The sequence below is a fragment of the Scyliorhinus torazame genome, chromosome 7 (genome assembly GCF_047496885.1).
Source record: "Scyliorhinus torazame isolate Kashiwa2021f chromosome 7, sScyTor2.1, whole genome shotgun sequence".
In the NCBI taxonomy this organism is placed as follows: Eukaryota; Metazoa; Chordata; class Chondrichthyes; order Carcharhiniformes; family Scyliorhinidae; genus Scyliorhinus; species Scyliorhinus torazame.
In genome coordinates, this window is record NC_092713.1 from 10,383,846 (window position 1) to 10,402,494 (window position 18,649).

General features: G+C 47.3%; 1 protein-coding gene across 1 annotated transcript in view; it reads left to right on the top strand.

The window, feature by feature from the left end:
• Positions 1 to 17,568, top strand: part of LOC140427240 (uncharacterized) — a 435,573-nt gene extending 418,005 nt beyond the window's left edge. Inside the window, 7 exon segments of the mRNA XM_072512840.1 lie at positions 1,368 to 1,403; positions 1,504 to 1,530; positions 4,829 to 4,894; positions 9,123 to 9,291; positions 9,374 to 9,483; positions 11,006 to 11,224; positions 14,590 to 17,568. Of these exon segments, the coding sequence (XP_072368941.1) occupies positions 1,368 to 1,403; positions 1,504 to 1,530; positions 4,829 to 4,894; positions 9,123 to 9,291; positions 9,374 to 9,483; positions 11,006 to 11,224; positions 14,590 to 14,736 (774 nt within the window). The 3' untranslated portion in view covers positions 14,737 to 17,568.
• Positions 17,569 to 18,649: the final 1,081 nt, after the last annotated feature.

Consider the following 18,649-nt stretch of genomic DNA (forward strand, 5'->3'; position numbering starts at 1 on the left):
GCCCAAAACGGCTCCGCATCTTTGGGGGCCGAGCCCCAACCTTAAGGGGCTAGGCCCGCTCCGGACGAATTTCCGCCCTGCCAGCTGGCGGAAAAGGCTTTTGGTGCCCCGCCAGCTGGCGCGGAAATGACAACACCGGGCGGCGCATGCGCGGGAGCGTCAGCGGCCGCTGATGGCATTCCCGCGCATGCGCAGTGGAGGGAGTCTCTTCCACCTCCGCCATGGTGGAGACCGTGGCGAAGGCGGAAGGGAAAGAGTGCCCCCACGGCGTAGGCCCGCCCGCGGATCGGTGGGCCCCGATCGCGGGCCAGGCCACCGTGGGGGCACCCCCCGGGGCCAGATCGCCCCGTGCCCCCCCAGGACCCCGGAGCCCGCCCGCGCCGCCTTGTCCCGCCGGTAAGGTAGGTGGTTTAATCTACGCCGGCGGGACAGGCATTTTAGCGGCGGGACTTCGGCCCATCCAGGCCGGAGAATCGCAGGGGGGGGGGCCCGCCAACCGGCACGGTGCGATTCCCGCCCCCGCCGACTAACCTGTGGTGGAGAATTCGGCAACCGGCGGGGGGTCGGAGAATCTCGCCCCATGTCTGATTTGGGGCCTATTTAGCTGTTTCCCAATGGCTGCAGCGCCAGAAACACCTGACATTCGAAGGTACTTTGCTGTTTTCCTGGCCTCGGGATGTTCCTCTCCATCGAGGCCGCATTCGAGTCATTTCCTGCTGTCCAGTTCGGGAGGAAAGGCTCCTCGACGATCGGGGCACTATTTCGTCTGGCTGCCCCGATTCCCTCCCCCCCCCCACCACCTCTGGGGGCCCTGGGAACACCCCTCTCCCTCCCCCCCCCCCGCCCCCTCAAACTGGTAAGGACCCCCCCTGGGCCCAATACCTGGCAGTGCCACTCTGGCAGTGTTCTAACCAGCCTGGCAGTGTCGCCCAGGCACTCTGGCAGTGCCACACGGTGGGACAGCCAGGGCGGCCGGGTGTCAGATGGAGTTCCAAAGTGTTACCCTGCCCTGTCCCTGACCATCTGGGCATCTCTAATGGCCTGTGCCATTACGACTGGCCCACATTTATGGAAACGATTACTAACAGACGTCCTGGTGAGGCCCCGCAGGCGCTGGGGGAACCCAGCAAACTCGCATTTGATATGCTGACCTGGGTCACCCCCATGGAGGGCAAGATCTGGATCGCGGCGCCTCACGAGACTTTGTTATATCTCGCGAGGCGTTTTGAGCGTCGCAAATCTCGAGGCATCTCGCGCGATTCAACGGCCTCGTCTCGGCCCTGTGCCGGGCGCAGCAAGGCTGTTAAACGTTGCCCAGAGTCTTGTTGAGCTCTGCAATGATTTGTAATGCTTTGATTCTTTGCTAGGGCCCTGAAGGTCCCCAAGGACAGCCCGGGCCTCCTGTGAGTAGATCTTTTAAAATATTTTGTTCATTTCTTTTTGCCGCTAACCAGGTTCAAGTTGAAATGAATGGCTATAATAAAGCTGACTGTTTCATTGCAGGGTCCACCTGGTGCACCTGGTCCATTGGTAAGTGATAATCATCCACATTCCTATGTTATCTGGTAAAGTTGGTATGCTCCCTCGTTTCAAACCTGCGTCTTGAAGATCAGTCTTCACCTTTTGAGGAAATAAATGAATATTTCCTTCAAATTGACGATCAATTAAAACACCATTCTATAGACGATTGCAGATTGAACCATTGACATCGATCACCAATTCCAGTACATGAGGGCAATGACCAATTGATTTTCTAATCATATTTGCACCCACATTCCTGGATTCTTCACTGAATTCCTACAGCAACAATAATGTCTTTTGAGGAGTCGGCAGGTGAAGTTTTGAACGTGAGTTAACTTTCCAGCCCTTGACATTTTGAAGGGGGGGGGGGGCGGTGTACAGACTCTCAAAATGCAGTTTTGAATAAAACCCCCATATTTACATAGGAACATAGGAATTATGAGCAGAAGGAGGCAATTCAGCCCCTCGAGCCTGCTCCGACATTCAATCAGATCTTGGTAGATCTCTTCCTGGTCTCAAAGCCACCTCCCCACCTGTTGCCCATATCCCTTTAACCCACTTTGTATCAGAAATATATCTATCTCCTTTTTGAAACATTGAGTGATTCGGACTCCACTGCACTATGGGGCAGCGAGTTCCACAAATTCGCCACCCTCTGCGAAAAGTAGTTCCTCCTCATCTCAGTTCTACCACCTCTCGACCTGGGCAGCATGGTAGCACAGCGGTTAGCACAGTTGCTTCACAGCTCCAGGGTCCCAGGTTCAATTCCCGGCTTGGGTCACTGTGCAGAGTCTACACGTTCTCCCCGTGTGTGCGTGGGTTTCCTCCGGGTGCTCCGGTTTCCTCCCACAGTCCAAAGATGTGCAGGTTAGGTGGATTGGCCATGCTAAATTGCCCTAGGTGTCCAAAAAGATTTGGCGGGGTTCCGGGCACAGGGTGGAGGTGTGCTCTTTCCAAGGGCTGGTGCAGACTCGATGGACCGAAGTCCTCCTTCTGCACTGTAAATTCAATGATTCTATATCTCTGACCCCTCGCTCTGGATTACCCCACAAGGGGAAACATTTGGTCTACGTTTATTTTATCAGTCCCATTTAGTGTTTTATACACCTCGATCAGATCGCATCCTTCTAAACTCCAGCGAGTATAAACCCAAACTGTTTAATCTCTCCTCATCCGTCAACCCTTTCATCCCCGGAATCAATCTGGTGACCCTCCTCGGAACTGCCTCCAATGCCGCCACATCCTTCCTCAAATAAGGAGACCAAAGCTGGACACAATACTCCAGACGTGGTCTCACCAACACCCTATACAATTGCAACAACACTTCTCTACATTTATACTCCAGTCCCTTTTAATTCCATGCTGTACCTGCACACCAACTTTCTGCGATTCATGAACAAAGTCGCCCAGATCCCTCTGCCCAGACACATTTTGAACCTGCTTTCCATTTAGATAATAATTCACCTTTCCATTTCTCCGGCCAAAATGAATGACCTCAGACTTACCTACCTTAAACTCCATCTGCCAAATTTTAGCCCATTCGCCGATCAATATCTGTCTGTAAAATCTTTATCTCCTCTTCACTGCCTGCTTTCCCACCTATTTTAGTATCATCCGTAAATTTTGCTACGTTACACTCTGTCCTTGCTTGCAGATCATTTATATAGGTTGTGAACAGTTGAGGTCCGAGGACTGACCCCTGTGGCATTCCGCTAGTTACAGTTCACCAGGCAACAAAGGACCCATTTATCCCGACCCTCTGCTTTCTGTCAGTCAGCCAATCCTCAATCCAAGCTAGTACTCTAACCCCCAAGGCCCTGCGATCTCACCTTCTGGATCAATCTTTTGTGCGGCACCTTGTCAAAAGCCTTCTGGAAGTCTAGATATACCACATCAACATGTTCTCCACTATCCACCTTGCTGGTTACATCCTCAAAGAACTCATGCAAGTCTGTCAAGCATGACATACCCTTCATAAAACCAATCTGACAATGGTGGATTGAGCTTTGTCTTTCCAAATGTTCAGTTATCTCCTCCTTAATGATTGATTCCAACAACTTCCCCACCACAGAGGTCAAGCTAACCACTCTACAGTTTTCTTCTTTTTGCCTCTCTCCCTTTTTGAAACCGTGACCTTTCCAGAATCCAGGGAGTTTTGAAATACCATAACCAATACATCCACTGCTGCCGCCTCCTTTAATACCCGAGGGTTCAGGCCATCAGGTCCCGGAGACTTATCTGCCATTGATCCCATTAGTTTAGTCAATATTTTTGGAAGATTACCCAACTCTTAAGAAAGATATGGGAAAGCTGGAGTAGGTACTGGGAAAACTACTGATGCAATAGTTTTCACGTAGAATTGTATACAACACGCACCACAGAAAAACATATTGCAACCCAACTGCTCTGTTACTCTTTCCACTCCGACTTCATTTCACGCTATCGGGATATCCCTTTTTTTTCCTTTCTGTCTCATGGGTTAACCAAATTCCCCTTAACCATGTTTATGCTACTCTCCTCAACCACTCAGTGTGTTAACGAGCACCACATTCTCACAATGTTCCTGTTGTATTTATTAGTGGCCATTTTACGTTAAATCTGAGAACTAATTTTTAAGATTTGGTCAATGAGACTTGCAATCTAACTGTGGTAGACCTGGCCTGTAAGTGCTTGATGTCGACACTTGATGGTTGAGATGGGAACTGTTCCAACCCACAGCATGTGGGAGCATTGGAAAAGGTGCAGAGGAGATTTACCAGAATGTTGCCCGGTATGGAGGGAAGATCTTATGAGGAAAGGCTGAGGGACTTGAGGCTGTTTTTGTTAGAGAGAAGAAGGTTAAGAGGTGAATTAATTGAGGCATACAAGATAATCAGAGGATTGGATAGGGTGGACAGTGAGAGCCTTTTTCCTTGGATGGTGATGGCTAGCGCGAGGGGACATAGCTTTTAATTGAGGGGAGATAGATATAGGGCAGATGTCAGAGGTAGATTCTTTACACAGAGAGTAGTAAGGGTGTGGAATGCCCTGTCTGCAACAGTAGTGGACTCGCCAACACTAAGGACATTCAAATGGTAATTGAATAGACATATGGACGATAAGGGAATAGTGTAGATGGGCTTTAGAGTGGTTTCACAGGTCGGCGCAACATCGAGGGCCGAAGGGCCTGCACTGCGCTGTAATGTTCTATGTTCTATGTTCTACAGCACTAACCTCCATGAAGTTTTTTGAGCAGAACGTGCAGCAAAGGGGCAGCCCTACTGATGGTGTCTCTCGCTCACTTTGTCCTTTATTCCTTGTTGTGCAGAGGTACGTGGACATCAACGCAGCTATTCAAGCCCTGATCGCATCCAACGAAGCTCTTCAGTTTGAGGTAATCAGTCTTTTGCTGAACTAAAGTATCTTCTGACTGTCCATAATGACAGCAACTTGCGTTTATACAGCACCTTGAACGTGGGAAACATCCCAAAGTGTCTTACAGAAGTGATTATCAACCTAAAGCTGTATGTGGAGGTATTCAGGCAGGTGAACAAAAGCAAGATAGATATTAAAGAAGACTTTAGAACAGAAGACGGAGATATGGAGAGGTTTGGGGAAGGGATTTGACAGCTTCTGGCCCTGGCAGCTGAAGGCACGGCCGCTAATGGTGGGGCAATAAAAATGGAGCCGGATTTGGAGGAGAAGAACTGAGACCTTGGAGGGCATGGGGCTAGAAAACGTTACAGAGGATGGGAAGAGCAGGGCCATGGAAGGATTGGACACGGTAAACCCTGGTTATTTAGAGACATTTCAAAAAGGCCCTTTTTAACCCAACGAAACACCAAATTCCATTTTCTGCAGAGGTCTCGGGGAGCAACTTGACTGCTTGGTGTGTAAAATAGTCAATGTCTTAATTCCACAGTTACAGCTCAGTAATAAACCTCGAAAGGCCAGAGAAAAGTAATTTCCCTGAATTATTGGCATTCCCAATGCGCCCCAAGTTTTTCAGTCTCATTATATTTTGTGATTTGGAATGTCTTAGGACTTCAAAATGAAATTCCAAAAGGTTTTCCTGGAAGCTGATAGCATCACACATGGACAAATGCAACTTGGTGAGGATGTCACCTTCATTACCCTGCACAACAGCACACATGTTACAGAGAGTTACGTGGTTAATAAATCGACCCAGATTTGACAAAACGCTGGAATCTATTAGCGGTTTCACAGGGCGGGATTTTCCGATCCTGCCAGCGATGGGAATGGTAGTGGATGGGGAATAGGCTTTACCTGAGGCCAAAAATTAGTTTCCCAATGTCATGTCCTTCAGACAGGCCAAAGTGAATTTGAGCATTTAGTTTAAATAATTTATTGTAAAACAACTGTGTGATAAGTTGGGCAGCACGGTAGCACAGTTGCTTCACAACTCCAGGGTCCCAGGTTCGATTCCCGGCTTGGGTCACTGTCTGTGCGGAGTCTGCACGTTCTCCCAGTGTCTGCGTGGGTTTCCTCCGGGTGCTCCGGTTTCCTCCCACAGTCCAAAGATGTGCAGGTTAGGTGGATTGACTCTTCTAAATTGCCCTTAGTGTTCAAAATAGGTCAGGTGGGGTTACGGGGATAGGGTGGAGGTGTGGGCTTAGGTAGGGTGTTCTTTCCAAGGGCCGGTGCAGACTTGATGGGCTGAATGGCCCCCTGCTGCACTGTAAATTCTAGTATTCTATGATTCTTATGAAGATAACTAGGATAGATAAAATAATAAACTACTAACATTAATCAACTATTGTGGAACTACTGCAAAATACATCTATCCTCCAGCACGACCTACTCCCAATTCCCAGATCACAGGGTCACATGATGGGTTTACTGCCACCTAGTGGTCAGAGGTCGTGCAGAACATTACGTGCAATCTTGCCTTATGCATATCGTCACACTCAACATCGGGAAATTATTTTGGAATCATGTTCTCCCGATATTCCTGGCAGGTCGAATATCCATGGAGCTGCGGTGGGAACCCCATTTGCAAGTCACGAATGGTCATTAAAACACCAACACTTCAGAATCTTCCTCCCCCTCCAAATTAAGTGCCCGAAGAATGCCAATTTAGAATGTTCTGTTTCACAACAGTACACAGGTGGTATTCACCTGGCGAATTAGACTTTGTCTGGATTTTGAGGCCAGTAGTCGCCACTTTTGCTTTCCTTTCACACTGTCACTGACAGACATCAGCTGCCTGTAACGCACGCTGGGCCAGGGCTGGGCACTGGGGAGGGGGAGCCTGAGGCAGGGCTGGTAGGGTAGGGAGGAGAATGAAGGAGCAGAGTGAGAGAGGGTACCACTGTCCGAGAGCATTTAAATATGGTGCCTGGACTTTGGAGCCAATCAGGTAGCGGCGTCTCAGATTCCTTGCCATCATTTCAACCTTCTCCTCGCACGAGCATAACTCATTCGCTGAACAATGCAAGGTCTCTCGATTTCAGCCACCCCTCTCTCCCGCCCAAGTCACTCTGATTTCCACTCCCCCCACCAGACTTAAACTCCAGACTGAAAAGGTCCGCCCATTGTTATGGGTCCGGGTTTACAGAACCCCAAAGTGTTTCATGGAGTTCAGCCGACCCACAACTTTTAATAGATTGTGGTGTGGGAAGCACACAGCGTACTCTCCAGGTGTGATACAGCAATTATGAACAAATGGTTTTTAAAACAAAACAATGTTTATTCTATGAACTTAATTAACCTTTTAAAAACAAACGTTGAATATCTTAACACCCATTACTTCAAAGATAACCCCAAAAGACTACAACACTAAATAATCCTTCAAACTGTTCCTTTTAACATCAAAAGACTTCAACCTTCAAAAACAGACATGAGGTTACCTTCAATATATTTATAGTCTTTGGATTGCAGACATCAACAGACCAGCCCTGTTTCTTCCTGCAGCTCTCAGCAAAACACACAGACACTCCCAGCTTTCTCCTCAAACTGAAACCAAAAGCAGAAGTGAGCTCAGCTCCCCCCACCCTCTGACATCACTTCAGTAATATGATCAGCTCCATTTCTGAAAGGTACATTGCTTAAACATCCATTTCTTAAAGGTACTCTCACATGACACCTCCCCTCAAGAAAAAAAACCCCATAAACTTCAAGATGGTTTCATTTTTCACCTTTGCACCATCAATTAAGAAATGCACACAGTAAAAATACTTTACCGGTTCAAAAAAAGCAACACACGCAAACAGGTATAATAATATAGTCCATTTTTTTTCCCGTTCTTCTTCCTCCAACTGAAATCCTTCTCGATTGACAGTCTCTTGGAACAAGAAGGTCTCTGCACGATCCATCCATTCCTCTACGCCTCGGCATTTCTGTTTAAAGTCAGATACTTTAGTTCAATCTGATCACAGAGTCCCTTGCAATTCTCCAATACAGGAGCATTGGTTACCACATCTTCCAGGCAGTCAAATGCCTGTTGAAACTCCGTTGTCCATTGAAATTTTTGACGTTTCACCAGCAAGTCCATCAGTGGAGCAATCACGCTACAAAACTTTTGCACAAAGGTTCGATCAAATCCAGTCATGCCAAGAAATCGCATTATTTCCCTTCGTGTCGAGGGTATCGGAAACTCCCCAATAACTTTTGTTTTCACATCCCGTGTGACCATTTGACCCTGTCCGATTGTATGGCCAAGGAACGTGACTTGGGCTTTTCCAAATTCACTTTTGGCTAGGTTTATCACCAAACCCGCCTCCTGAAGTCGATTGAATAACTCCATCAGATGTTTTAAATGTTCTGTCCATGTCTGGCTGAAAATGACCAAATCGTCGATGTGTACAGCACAATTGGGTAATCCTGAAACAACTTTGTTAGTTAACCGTTGAAATGTGGCTGGGGCGTTTTCCATGCCAAATGGCATAACTTTGAATTGGTATATACCATCTGGAGTCACAAAAGCTGAAATCTCCTTCGCCCTTTCGGATAAAGGTACCTGCCAGTAACCTTTAAATAAATCCAATTTGGAAATGAAAGCTGATTGTCCCACTTTCTCAATGCAATCCTCCAAACGTGGGACAGGATAAGAGTCCATTCCTGCAACCTTTCTATCGTCCACACACAACCGTTGGGTACTGTCTGGTTTAGGTACCATCACTATGGGTGAGCTCCATTAGCTGCAACCCACTTCAATTATGCCATTTTTAAGCATACTCTCAATCTCTTTGTTAACCTGTGCCAATTTTAAAGGATTAAGTCTATATGGATGTTGTTTGATAGGAACAGCATTTCCCACATCTACATCATGTGTAGCCATTTTAGTACTTCCCAATGTATCTCCACAAACCTGCCACCCTCTGACATCACTTCAGTAATATGATCAGCTCCATTTCTTAAAGGTACATTGCTTAAACATCCATTTCTTGAAGGTACTCTCACATGACACCGTATTTCCTTTACGTTTCGTTGGTTTTGTCACCAACGGTGGAAATGCAAATTGAACCTTTGACCAGGGTGTAGATTTTGTGTTGATTGGTGTTTTGACCTCGGTGCGCTGGATGGTTTTCTGATGACATTGGCTGTGTTCATATCTCCGCACGGTGCCAGCGATCTCACGCCCATGTTAATACGTTCTGTAGAATTACCAGAATACTGAAACACCAGTCATGGATCAAGGCATGGAGGTATTCAAAACTCTACACTATCTCAGCAGTCTGATGCACAGTATCAAGCACCCACTGGGAACAAAGGATCACCCTGTTCGTGTTTGTCGGGACTTGCTGAACTGCGAGAGTAAACTATCGAACGGTGAGTTTGTTTCAATCGCACCTGGGAAGCAGCAATAGCCGAGTACCGGTTTCTGACGCCGGCCCTTTTCTATCTTTTGCAGATAAATACTGGATCGATCCCAACCTGGGCTGCCCCTCGGACACAATCGAAGTGTTCTGCAATTTTAGCGCTGGCGGCCAAACCTGTTTACACCCTCTCAGTACGACGAAGGTAATGAGGGACTTCAGTTCATGTGGAGAACCTGGGCTTGTTCCCCTCAGAGCAGAGGAGGAGAAGAGAGGATTCAAGAGAGGTGTTCACAATCAGGAAGGGTTTCAATAGACTAAATAAGGAGAGACTGTTTCCAAGGTCAGAGAGCTCTTTTTCTGATAGTAAGCCAGTGATCCTTCCTGAGACAAGCGCACATATAGATGGCAAATGATGATAGAATAGATTTCAGCCTCAAAATATTCCTCAAATACATTCATACATACAATTTACAGTGCAGGAGGAGGCCATTCGGCCCATTAAGTCTGCACCGGGCCTTGAAAAGAGCACCCTGCCCAAGTCCACACCTCCACCCTAGCCCCGTAACCTTTTTGGACACTCAGGGCAATTTATCACGGCCAATCCACCTGACCTGCACATCTTCGGACTGTGGGAGGAAACCGGAGCACCCGGAGGAAACCCACGCACACACGGGGAGGATGTGCAGACTCCGCACAGACAGTGACCCAAGCCGGAATCGAACCTGGGACCCTGGAGCTGTGAAGCAATGGTGCTAACCGCTGTGCCATCGTGCCAGTCTTGAATTCTCCATCGGATTTAAAAGTAACTACATTATATATTTTTTCTAGTTTAACAATTAGGATCTTAAAGCAGTAAAAGGAGGAAATTCGGTCCATCATTCCCATGCTAGCATTTTGAAAAGGCTATCCAATTACACCCCCCTCCCCGTGCCACCGCTCTTTTCTCCCAGTCATACAAAGATCCCCCGTCAGGTTTTCAGCCAATTCTGTTTTGCGAGTTAGTAATGAATCTCCTTCAGACTGTGCCATCCAGATCACAACAGCACGCTGCCTAAAATAACTGGGGGGGGGGGATCCGACCCCAGGGGGGGCCTCCACAGTGGCCTGGCCCGCGATGGGGGCCTACCGATCGGCAGGCCGGCTTGTCCCGGTGGGGGCCTATGTTCCTCCGCGCTGGGCCCGCGTGGCTCTCCGCCATGTTGCGCGGGGCCGGCGCGGAGAAGGCTACCCAAGCACCTGCGCGAATTCGCCTCGGCCACAGCGCGCGTGCACAGACCCGCGGCGCTCGATCGGACGCCGGGAATCGGCAGCTGGAACTGCGTGAGTCGCTCCAGTGCCGTGCTGGCCCACTGTAGGGCTCAGGATTCCTGATCCTAGGGACCTGTTGACGCCGTCATAAAACGCGACGCGCTTAGCCTCAGGATCAGAGAGTCCCGCCTCTGTTTTCCCACAACGTCTGATGTACCTCGGGTTACTGACCCTCCTGCCACTGGAAACAGTTTTATTTACTTCATCAAATCCCATCAAATCAGGAACGCCTGCATTGAAGCTCCTCTCAATCTTCTCCGCTCCCAGGAAAACAATCCCAGGTTCTTCAAACTCTCCACAGAACCCACATTGACAGCATTCTCTCTCTCTTTCCTATGATGAAGCCGGTTTGAATTTCATGCCTTTTCACTGATCTCGCTTTCCCTGCTTACTAACCAGTTATCTTTTCTTTGCAGCTGGACTTTGGAATTGGGAAAGTACAGATGAATTTTTTGCATTTGCTGAGCTCGGAGGCCGTCCAGACCATTACAATTCATTGCCTCAATTTCCCAGTCTGGAAGAACACCAGCAACAATGATTCTTATGCTAATTCTATGCGTTTCAGAGGGTGGAATGGACAGATATTTAAGGCAAACACAATATCTCAACCTAAGATTATAAGAGACGGGTGCAAGGTAAATCCCTATGCATTTTGTAATGAGCAATTCAGCTTCATTTCTGTTTTGCGACAAAGTTCAGAGGCACCTTATTGGTCTGTTTGGAAAATGTTCTGAATGTAAAATGACACAGAATGTACAACTCAGAAAACCTCCTCACACCACTCTTCACAAGACCCATCAGCACATCTCCCCTCATGTCTTTATCCAGCTTCTCTGCAAACATATCAATACTCATTTCCTCAACCACTGCTTGTGATCATGAACTTTACATTCCTTGTGTAAAGGAATTTCTTTTAAATTCTCCATCGGATTTAGAAGTGACTACATTATATTTTGGGCGGCACGGTAGTTAGCACTGTTGCTTCACAGCACCAGTGTCCAAGGTTCGATTCCCGCTTTGGTCACTGTCTGTACGGAGTCTGCACGTTCTCCCCGTGTCTGCTTGGGTTTCCTCCGGGTGCTCCGGTTTCCTCCCACAAGTCCCGAAAGACGTGCTTGTTAGGTGAATTTGACATTCTGAATTCTCCCTCTGTGTACCTGAACAGGTGCTGGAATGTGGCGACTAGGGGATTTTCACAGTAGCTTCATTGCAGTGTTAATGTAAGCCTACTTGTGACAATAAAGGTTATTATTATGATCCCTGATTTTGATCTGGAGATACTCTGGGCGGGATTCTTCCCGGGGGTCGGCACGGATCCCGCCCCATCGCCCCGACGCGGGGCTGCCGTATTCTCCAGCACTGGTTTTCGGTCGGGGGCGGGGTTCACGCCACGGCCCCCCCCCGGCAATTTTCCGGCCCCGATGGGCTGAGCGGCCGTCGGTTTTAGGCCAGTCCCGCTGGCGTGGATTAGACATGGTCCCACACGGCGGGACCTGGCAGGTATGTCGGCTGGGGCGGTCCTCGGGGGGGTCGGCAGGATCCGACCCCAGGGGTGCCCCACGGTGGCCTGGCCCGCGATCGGGGCCCACCGATCTGCGGGCGGGCCTGTGTCGTGGGGTCACTCTTCCCCTCCGCGCCGGCCCTTGTAGGGCTCCGCCATGGCCGAGCGGCCTCGCCCCCGGAAGTGTGGAGGATTTTGTTACTGCCGGTCGGCCCGGCGCCGGAGTGGATCGCGCCGTTTCTGCGCCGCCGTTGGGCCATTGCGCTGATTCCGGAGAATCACGCTGTCTGTATTTAGCCTATCAAACATTCCCTTAAGCTTAAATAACTATCAAACCTCTGTCTTCTCTCATACAAAAAACAAAAGTGATTGGAAAAAGTGAGTTGGCCTGCCAGAATCTATGGCGAGAGAAAGAGTTCACGATTCGAGTCCAATATGGATCTTCTTTGGAACCAACATTCAGATCTGAAGAAGGGATATGTTGAACCCGAAATATTAACTGTGTTTCCCTCTCCATAGAGCCTGTGTGACCTACTGGACAGGATTTTCCTAAAATATGGCAAAGTGTCACGTTCTGACTGAAAAGTGTTTCTCTCCAGAAATAGAGCAAGGTTTTCACTCCGGATCTTCTGACACTTTGTCAAAGAAAAGCAAGAGGGCATGTTTTGCCTGTTATTCTGGCGGGGCGGGACCTGATAAAGCCACTGGGCCCCGCCCCGCTGAGACCAGGGCACCATTTTCTAAAGGCCACCCTAATCTCATAATCGTGGAATCTGGGTACCATCCCACCCTCCCCATCATTGCCACTCCTCGCATATAGTGGGACCCGCCTCCCAAAGGGGTTCCCTTGAGACCCAGTCCATAGTCCCGCTCCCTGGCAATGCCAACCTGGCAGTGCCAACCTTACACATTTTTATATTAATTTACAGAGTTGTTAATTACAGTATACACCTCCGAACCCCAGTTTCAGTCTGTGTCTATTTATAGGGGATCAAGTGAATGTCCAGCTAATGCCCATCGCCTGTATTCAATTAATATCGAATTCCCACAACCTCTAACAATGAACCACACAGCTTGGATTGTTTTTTTGTAAATTATGATCCCGGACAAGACCCAAATATTTGCTAAGACACTGGACAGAAACCCCAATATTTTATATAATTTGTCAGACTGTGAGGAAAGGATACTTATGTCTCCAAGCACAAATAGGGATATGGTACATTTAAATTAATGTAATTATTAACACAGTGTTAAACTAACTTTAACATTATACATAAATAGCTTACGTTTACCAATTAAATAATGCTTATCAATAAAATGATACACTTTAACTTTTTATCTTTTTATCTCCAATCAAGCAAAACCCCTCTCAGCTCAAGATCCATTTTTAAATACAGTTCGTAAACACAGGACTACTTGCTGGAAAGAGCTGCCTTGGAGAAGCTGCTTTGAGAGAAAGAGATCCTTCAGGAAACAGCCTGCCAATTCTTGCCTGTGTCAAACTATTATTTAACTCCCCAGCATTTTGGCAAAAACATTGTTCTGTTCACAGCGAAATCTAAACTGGAACTTAATACCGGACTGCTTCAGCCCCTGGCCCTTCCCCCATTAACTCCATCATATCTATCCCACTGACTGGGTTATGACCATCTTACTGAGGCTAACCATAACCCCTCAATTATCTAACCACCAAGGAACCTTCTTTCTATAAACAAAATTCTATTTGCCCTACTTAGGTAAACACTATACATGTTTGGAATGGATGATCATAGAATTTAGAATTTACAGTGCAGAAGGAGGCCATTTGACCCATTGTGTCTGCACTGGCCCTTGGAAATAGCACCTCACTTAAGCCCACACCCGTAACCCAGTATCTCCAACTCACCTTTTTTTTGGACACTATGAGCAATTTAGCATGGCCAATCCACCTAACCTGCACGTCTTTGGACTGCGGGAGGAAACCGGAGCACCCGGAGGAAACCCACGCAGACACGGGGAGACCATGCAGACTCCACACAGACAGTGACCCAAGCCGGGAATCGAACCTGGGACCCTGGAGCTGTGAAGCAACTGTGCTAACCACTGTGCTACTGTGCTGCCTTATGGATGATGATACTTTTATGATGCTTTAATTACCCCTTCTGTAGCCACAGTGTATGCCTGTCTTTTAAACCAGGATTTCTAAAAGCCTCACTGCAGTAGAGACAGACACACACTAACCCAGGCGTTTCCCCATTACTGCACCAGATACAGATAATACAATATATATCAGAAATTCCTACATTAATTGGAGAATTCATTCACAGGATGGTAAAATCTCTGGCAATGCATTTGCCCATGTCTAACTGCCCTTGAGACAACTGAGAATGGCTTGCTGGGCCATTTCAGAAAGCGGTCAAGGACGAACCACATAGCCAAGGGTCTGGATTGTGTGTCAGTATCCCTGGATCCTGCTGTTCCTCTGCTTCATTCTGACTCATGTTTGTTTGTTGACCCTAGATTCAAGATGGAACATGGCAGCAGACGCAGTTCCTTTTTCACACCCAAGTTGTCGATCGACTTCCAATTGTTGAAATTCAGGGACTTCCTCGTCTCTCGCCGGCCAAGCAGTATCGTGTGGAGATCGGCCTGGTCTGCTTCCTATAACAGGACGATGGATTTGGCTTATCATTTGCTGGAAGTTCTTGGAGAGATTATCTTAGATCACTGTGGAAAATCCAGGAATAAGTTCTTATTCAGACTGACTTCTCAGGAAGAATGGATTGATGCCGAATCGGTGGAAAACTGATCGCTGCATTTACCAGGAAATGTGAGGCCTGTTTGTTGCGACCTGCACAAGATTTTGTGCTTCCCGTCATTGGTTCCTTTGGCAACCTTTGGGAATGGATCCTCTCACTCACCGTAAATCTGCCCAAATAATACTACAAAAGGAAAAATCAATAACACTGATGGAAATGAGTTGACAAAATGTGCGAATGCCTCATGATAAGGATGGATGGAAGGTAATAACAAATACTAATATCAGCTGCTCTTCAATTTTGGAAGAAGATACTTCTAGAAGATTCCTCTACCTCCGATTTGCTAGTTGTCTCCCATGTAGGGTTTTATTTTCGCCTGCCTGATGTCTGACAGACACGGAATTCCCTTGTGCATCAGAGTCGATGGGCCAACCTACTGAGAAATCCATGTTGGCTGGAAGCGAGCACCTCCCGGTACTCTGGGCAGCACGCTGGCACAAGTGGATCGCACTGTGGCTTCACAGCTCCAGGGTCCCAGGTTCGATTCCCCGCTGGGTCACTGTCTGTGCGGAGTCTGCACGTTCTCCCCGGGTTTCCTCCGGGTGCTCCGGTTTCCTCCCACAGTCCAAAGACGTGCAGGTTAGGTGGATTGACCGTGATAAATTGCCCTGAGTGACCAAAAAGGTTAGGAGGGGTTATTGGGTTATGGGGATAGGGTGGGAAGTGAGGGCTTAAGTGGGTCGGTGTAGACTCGATGGGCCGAATGGCCCCCTTCTGCACTGTATGTTCTGTAGGGAGACATTCGCTTATCTGAGGTTAAAAGGGCTAGGGTGTGAGATTCCCAACTAGGCAACAACCAGCAAAGGGAATACAGCACTGATAATTTACCTGACGTAGGTGCAGCTAAATCCACTCCACCCATGAGGAAATTACCTTGCCTGGTCATTGGGATCCAAACGGTAAAAATCTAATCAGGAGCCATGCTGAGATCTCCAGGATCCATTCACTAGAAAGATTGGTCATCGACACCATATTGGAACACAGTCGACACATACTGTAGACGCATGACTCTCTACAGCTTTGCTCAATTATCAGATTACTGAGAAGCTGCCTTCCACTGAAAAACATGCCCCCTTGGTGCCAGCCAGCCCCAACGGAGCTTGCCACCTCCTTCCCTGTCCATCCATCACATCAGCTCTGTGCACTGCTCTCCACCCCTCCCCAACCTTCCAAAGAGAAAGTCATCGGACAGGCAGCCAACAGCTGTCAGAAACCTCTAAACTGAGTTCAGTGGAACGAGAACATTGCTGCCGTCTCTTCAACTGTGGCCCAGAGACCCCCCACCCACCCATACCGCATCCGGGGATGATTTTACAGCTGAGATATGCAGCACTTGAACTACAACTCTAGCAAGGTGGGCACTGAACCCTGGATATTCACTACATGTCGGCATTAATGTTCCTCTTGCCATCCTGAATCTCAAAGCTTGCTCATTTGATGGACATCACCCTCCACGCACAGGCTCAAGGAACCACACAGTATAGTTTCTGACACATCAGTGTCCTGGGTGTCCGGGGTGCTGGTGTCAAAAAGGTGCTAATTGTTTCAACAGACAAAGGTTTTGACATTATTTTTTTTTTCAAAATGTATGTACTGGCTACATTCAGTATTTCTGTTTTAAAAATACTTATTTGGTCATTTATTTCTAACAGAAACATTATTTATATGAACTGTGTAATTATACCAATTGTGTCTTTTATTGTGAGGATGTGCTGTACAGAATGGTACAGTATGTATGGTGCCTGTAGATGATGGAAATGCTTAGCTAGTCAGAGGAATGTTGTAGAACAACTACATGCTTTCTGTTCAGTTTTGAGATTGTACCTTGCCATTATATATTAAATTTTGATCACTGACTCTGTGACATGCAATTAAATGTTACTTGTGCATATTTTGTATGGTTGGTTTTAGTGCTGGGCCAACCAGTTTTATTCCACTTGACTTATCACTCAGGCCGCCATTACAGGCATTGCGCAAGCGGCGAGCTCCCATTTAGTCCCCACAGCAGTCAGCCAATATTGCAATGGCAACAAGGGCAAAAGTTTTAATTTGTATTATTAGTTGGATCATTGCTTATTTATTGAATAATAGCTTTAAAAAATGGACTCCACTCGATACAACACTAAATTGTTGTGCTAAATACAGAAGGTATCATGATGATAACTGGTCATTGCAACCAATTTAATGGTTGATGTAATATTATGGGGGCGGCACGGTAGCACAGTGGTTAGCACTGTTGCTTCATAGCACCAGGGTCCCAGGTTCGAATCCCGGCTTGGGTCACAGTCTGTGCGGAGTCTGCACCTTCTCCCCGTGTCTGCGTGGGTTTCCTCCGGGTGCTCCGGTTTCCTCCCACAAGTCCCGAAAGACGTGCTTGTTAGGTGAATTGGACATTCTGAATTCTCCCTCTATGTACCTGCACAGGCGGCGTAGTGTGGCGACTAGGGGCTTTTCACAGTAACTTCATTGCAAGGTTAATGAAATGTGACAATAATAAAGATTATTATTATTGATTAGTATTCAATTTGCAGAATAATGTCATAGCTTCAAATTGCTTTAACCGGAACACGACAAAGCTCTTTGATCTGTAGCTGTTAAATTCTGATTATCACTGACTTGCTTCTTCCATCGTCATGGTGCTTTGACAAATTCTGGTACAATAAAAGGTTCCTTCGCTGAATTTTCCGTCACAGTGCTTTAGTTGTACTTTACATTTTTCGAAAGAAATCGTTTAATGGTTATTCTTTAAGGTTTAGCAACTTTGAGGGAGAAGAGCTTTTGTTTGTGTTCTGTACGTATTAGCATATAAACACGTGGATAATGGTGAAATGTCTGCTATTTTAACAAAGCTATCAAACCATCTGAAGTTGAAATGATTTCCATGCAAATGTGGTAACCTTTGCAATTTAAATAACACCCAATTACCTGAGCTATTGAACTGACGCTGTATATTCCCATTGTCCTCCCATCATTCTCTCTCCTTCCTTATCCTTTCCTTTTCACATTCTTCACGCTTTGAAATCAAGATATGTGGTACACTCTCCAAACTGTCGTGTTAATTACCCTGGGGTAACACGGACTGCAACTGGATGCAGTTGTACTTGAAAGTAGACTCCAAACTTTGATGTTAGTTCAATACGCTTTATTGAACTTGTTAAGCAGTGCACACAGTTCGCTTTGGGTTTGACACTACCAATCTAAGTGTGCTTACTATAACTAACTAGACCAGACTAACTCTGAGCCACGTGTAGAAGGTGCTAACTGATATATACACCCTGACTGTCACTACAGTTGTCACCAGTGGAAAGAGGCGGAGTGCTGATGCCTCGTGTGTTTTATAGTGGGAGACCACCCTCTAGTGTTCTGCCTGGTGATTGGTTGTGTTCTGTCCTGTGTGTTGATTGGCTGTACTGGGTGTCTGTCACTGCCTGTCTGTATCTCATTATGTGCATGAGTGCATATCATGACACAACCCTGTGGCCATGACAGGATATAGCCATGCCAGGATAGCCTCAGAAAGTTTAGGTTATAGAATTACATAGGGTGCAATTCTCCGGCCTTGTTGCGCTCTCACTCAAGCGTAACGAGCCCAGTGAATAGTGGGAGAGGCCAAAAACGAGATTCGCGCCAGGCGCCAAACAGTTTGCGATGAAACCGGACACCTTTTATAAAACGTGAACCTGGCGGAAGGGCTTCTGTGGGGAGCCAAGGAAGTGGGTAGCCATCTTTGCTCACAGGCAAAGAGCCTGGGGGTGCTGGGC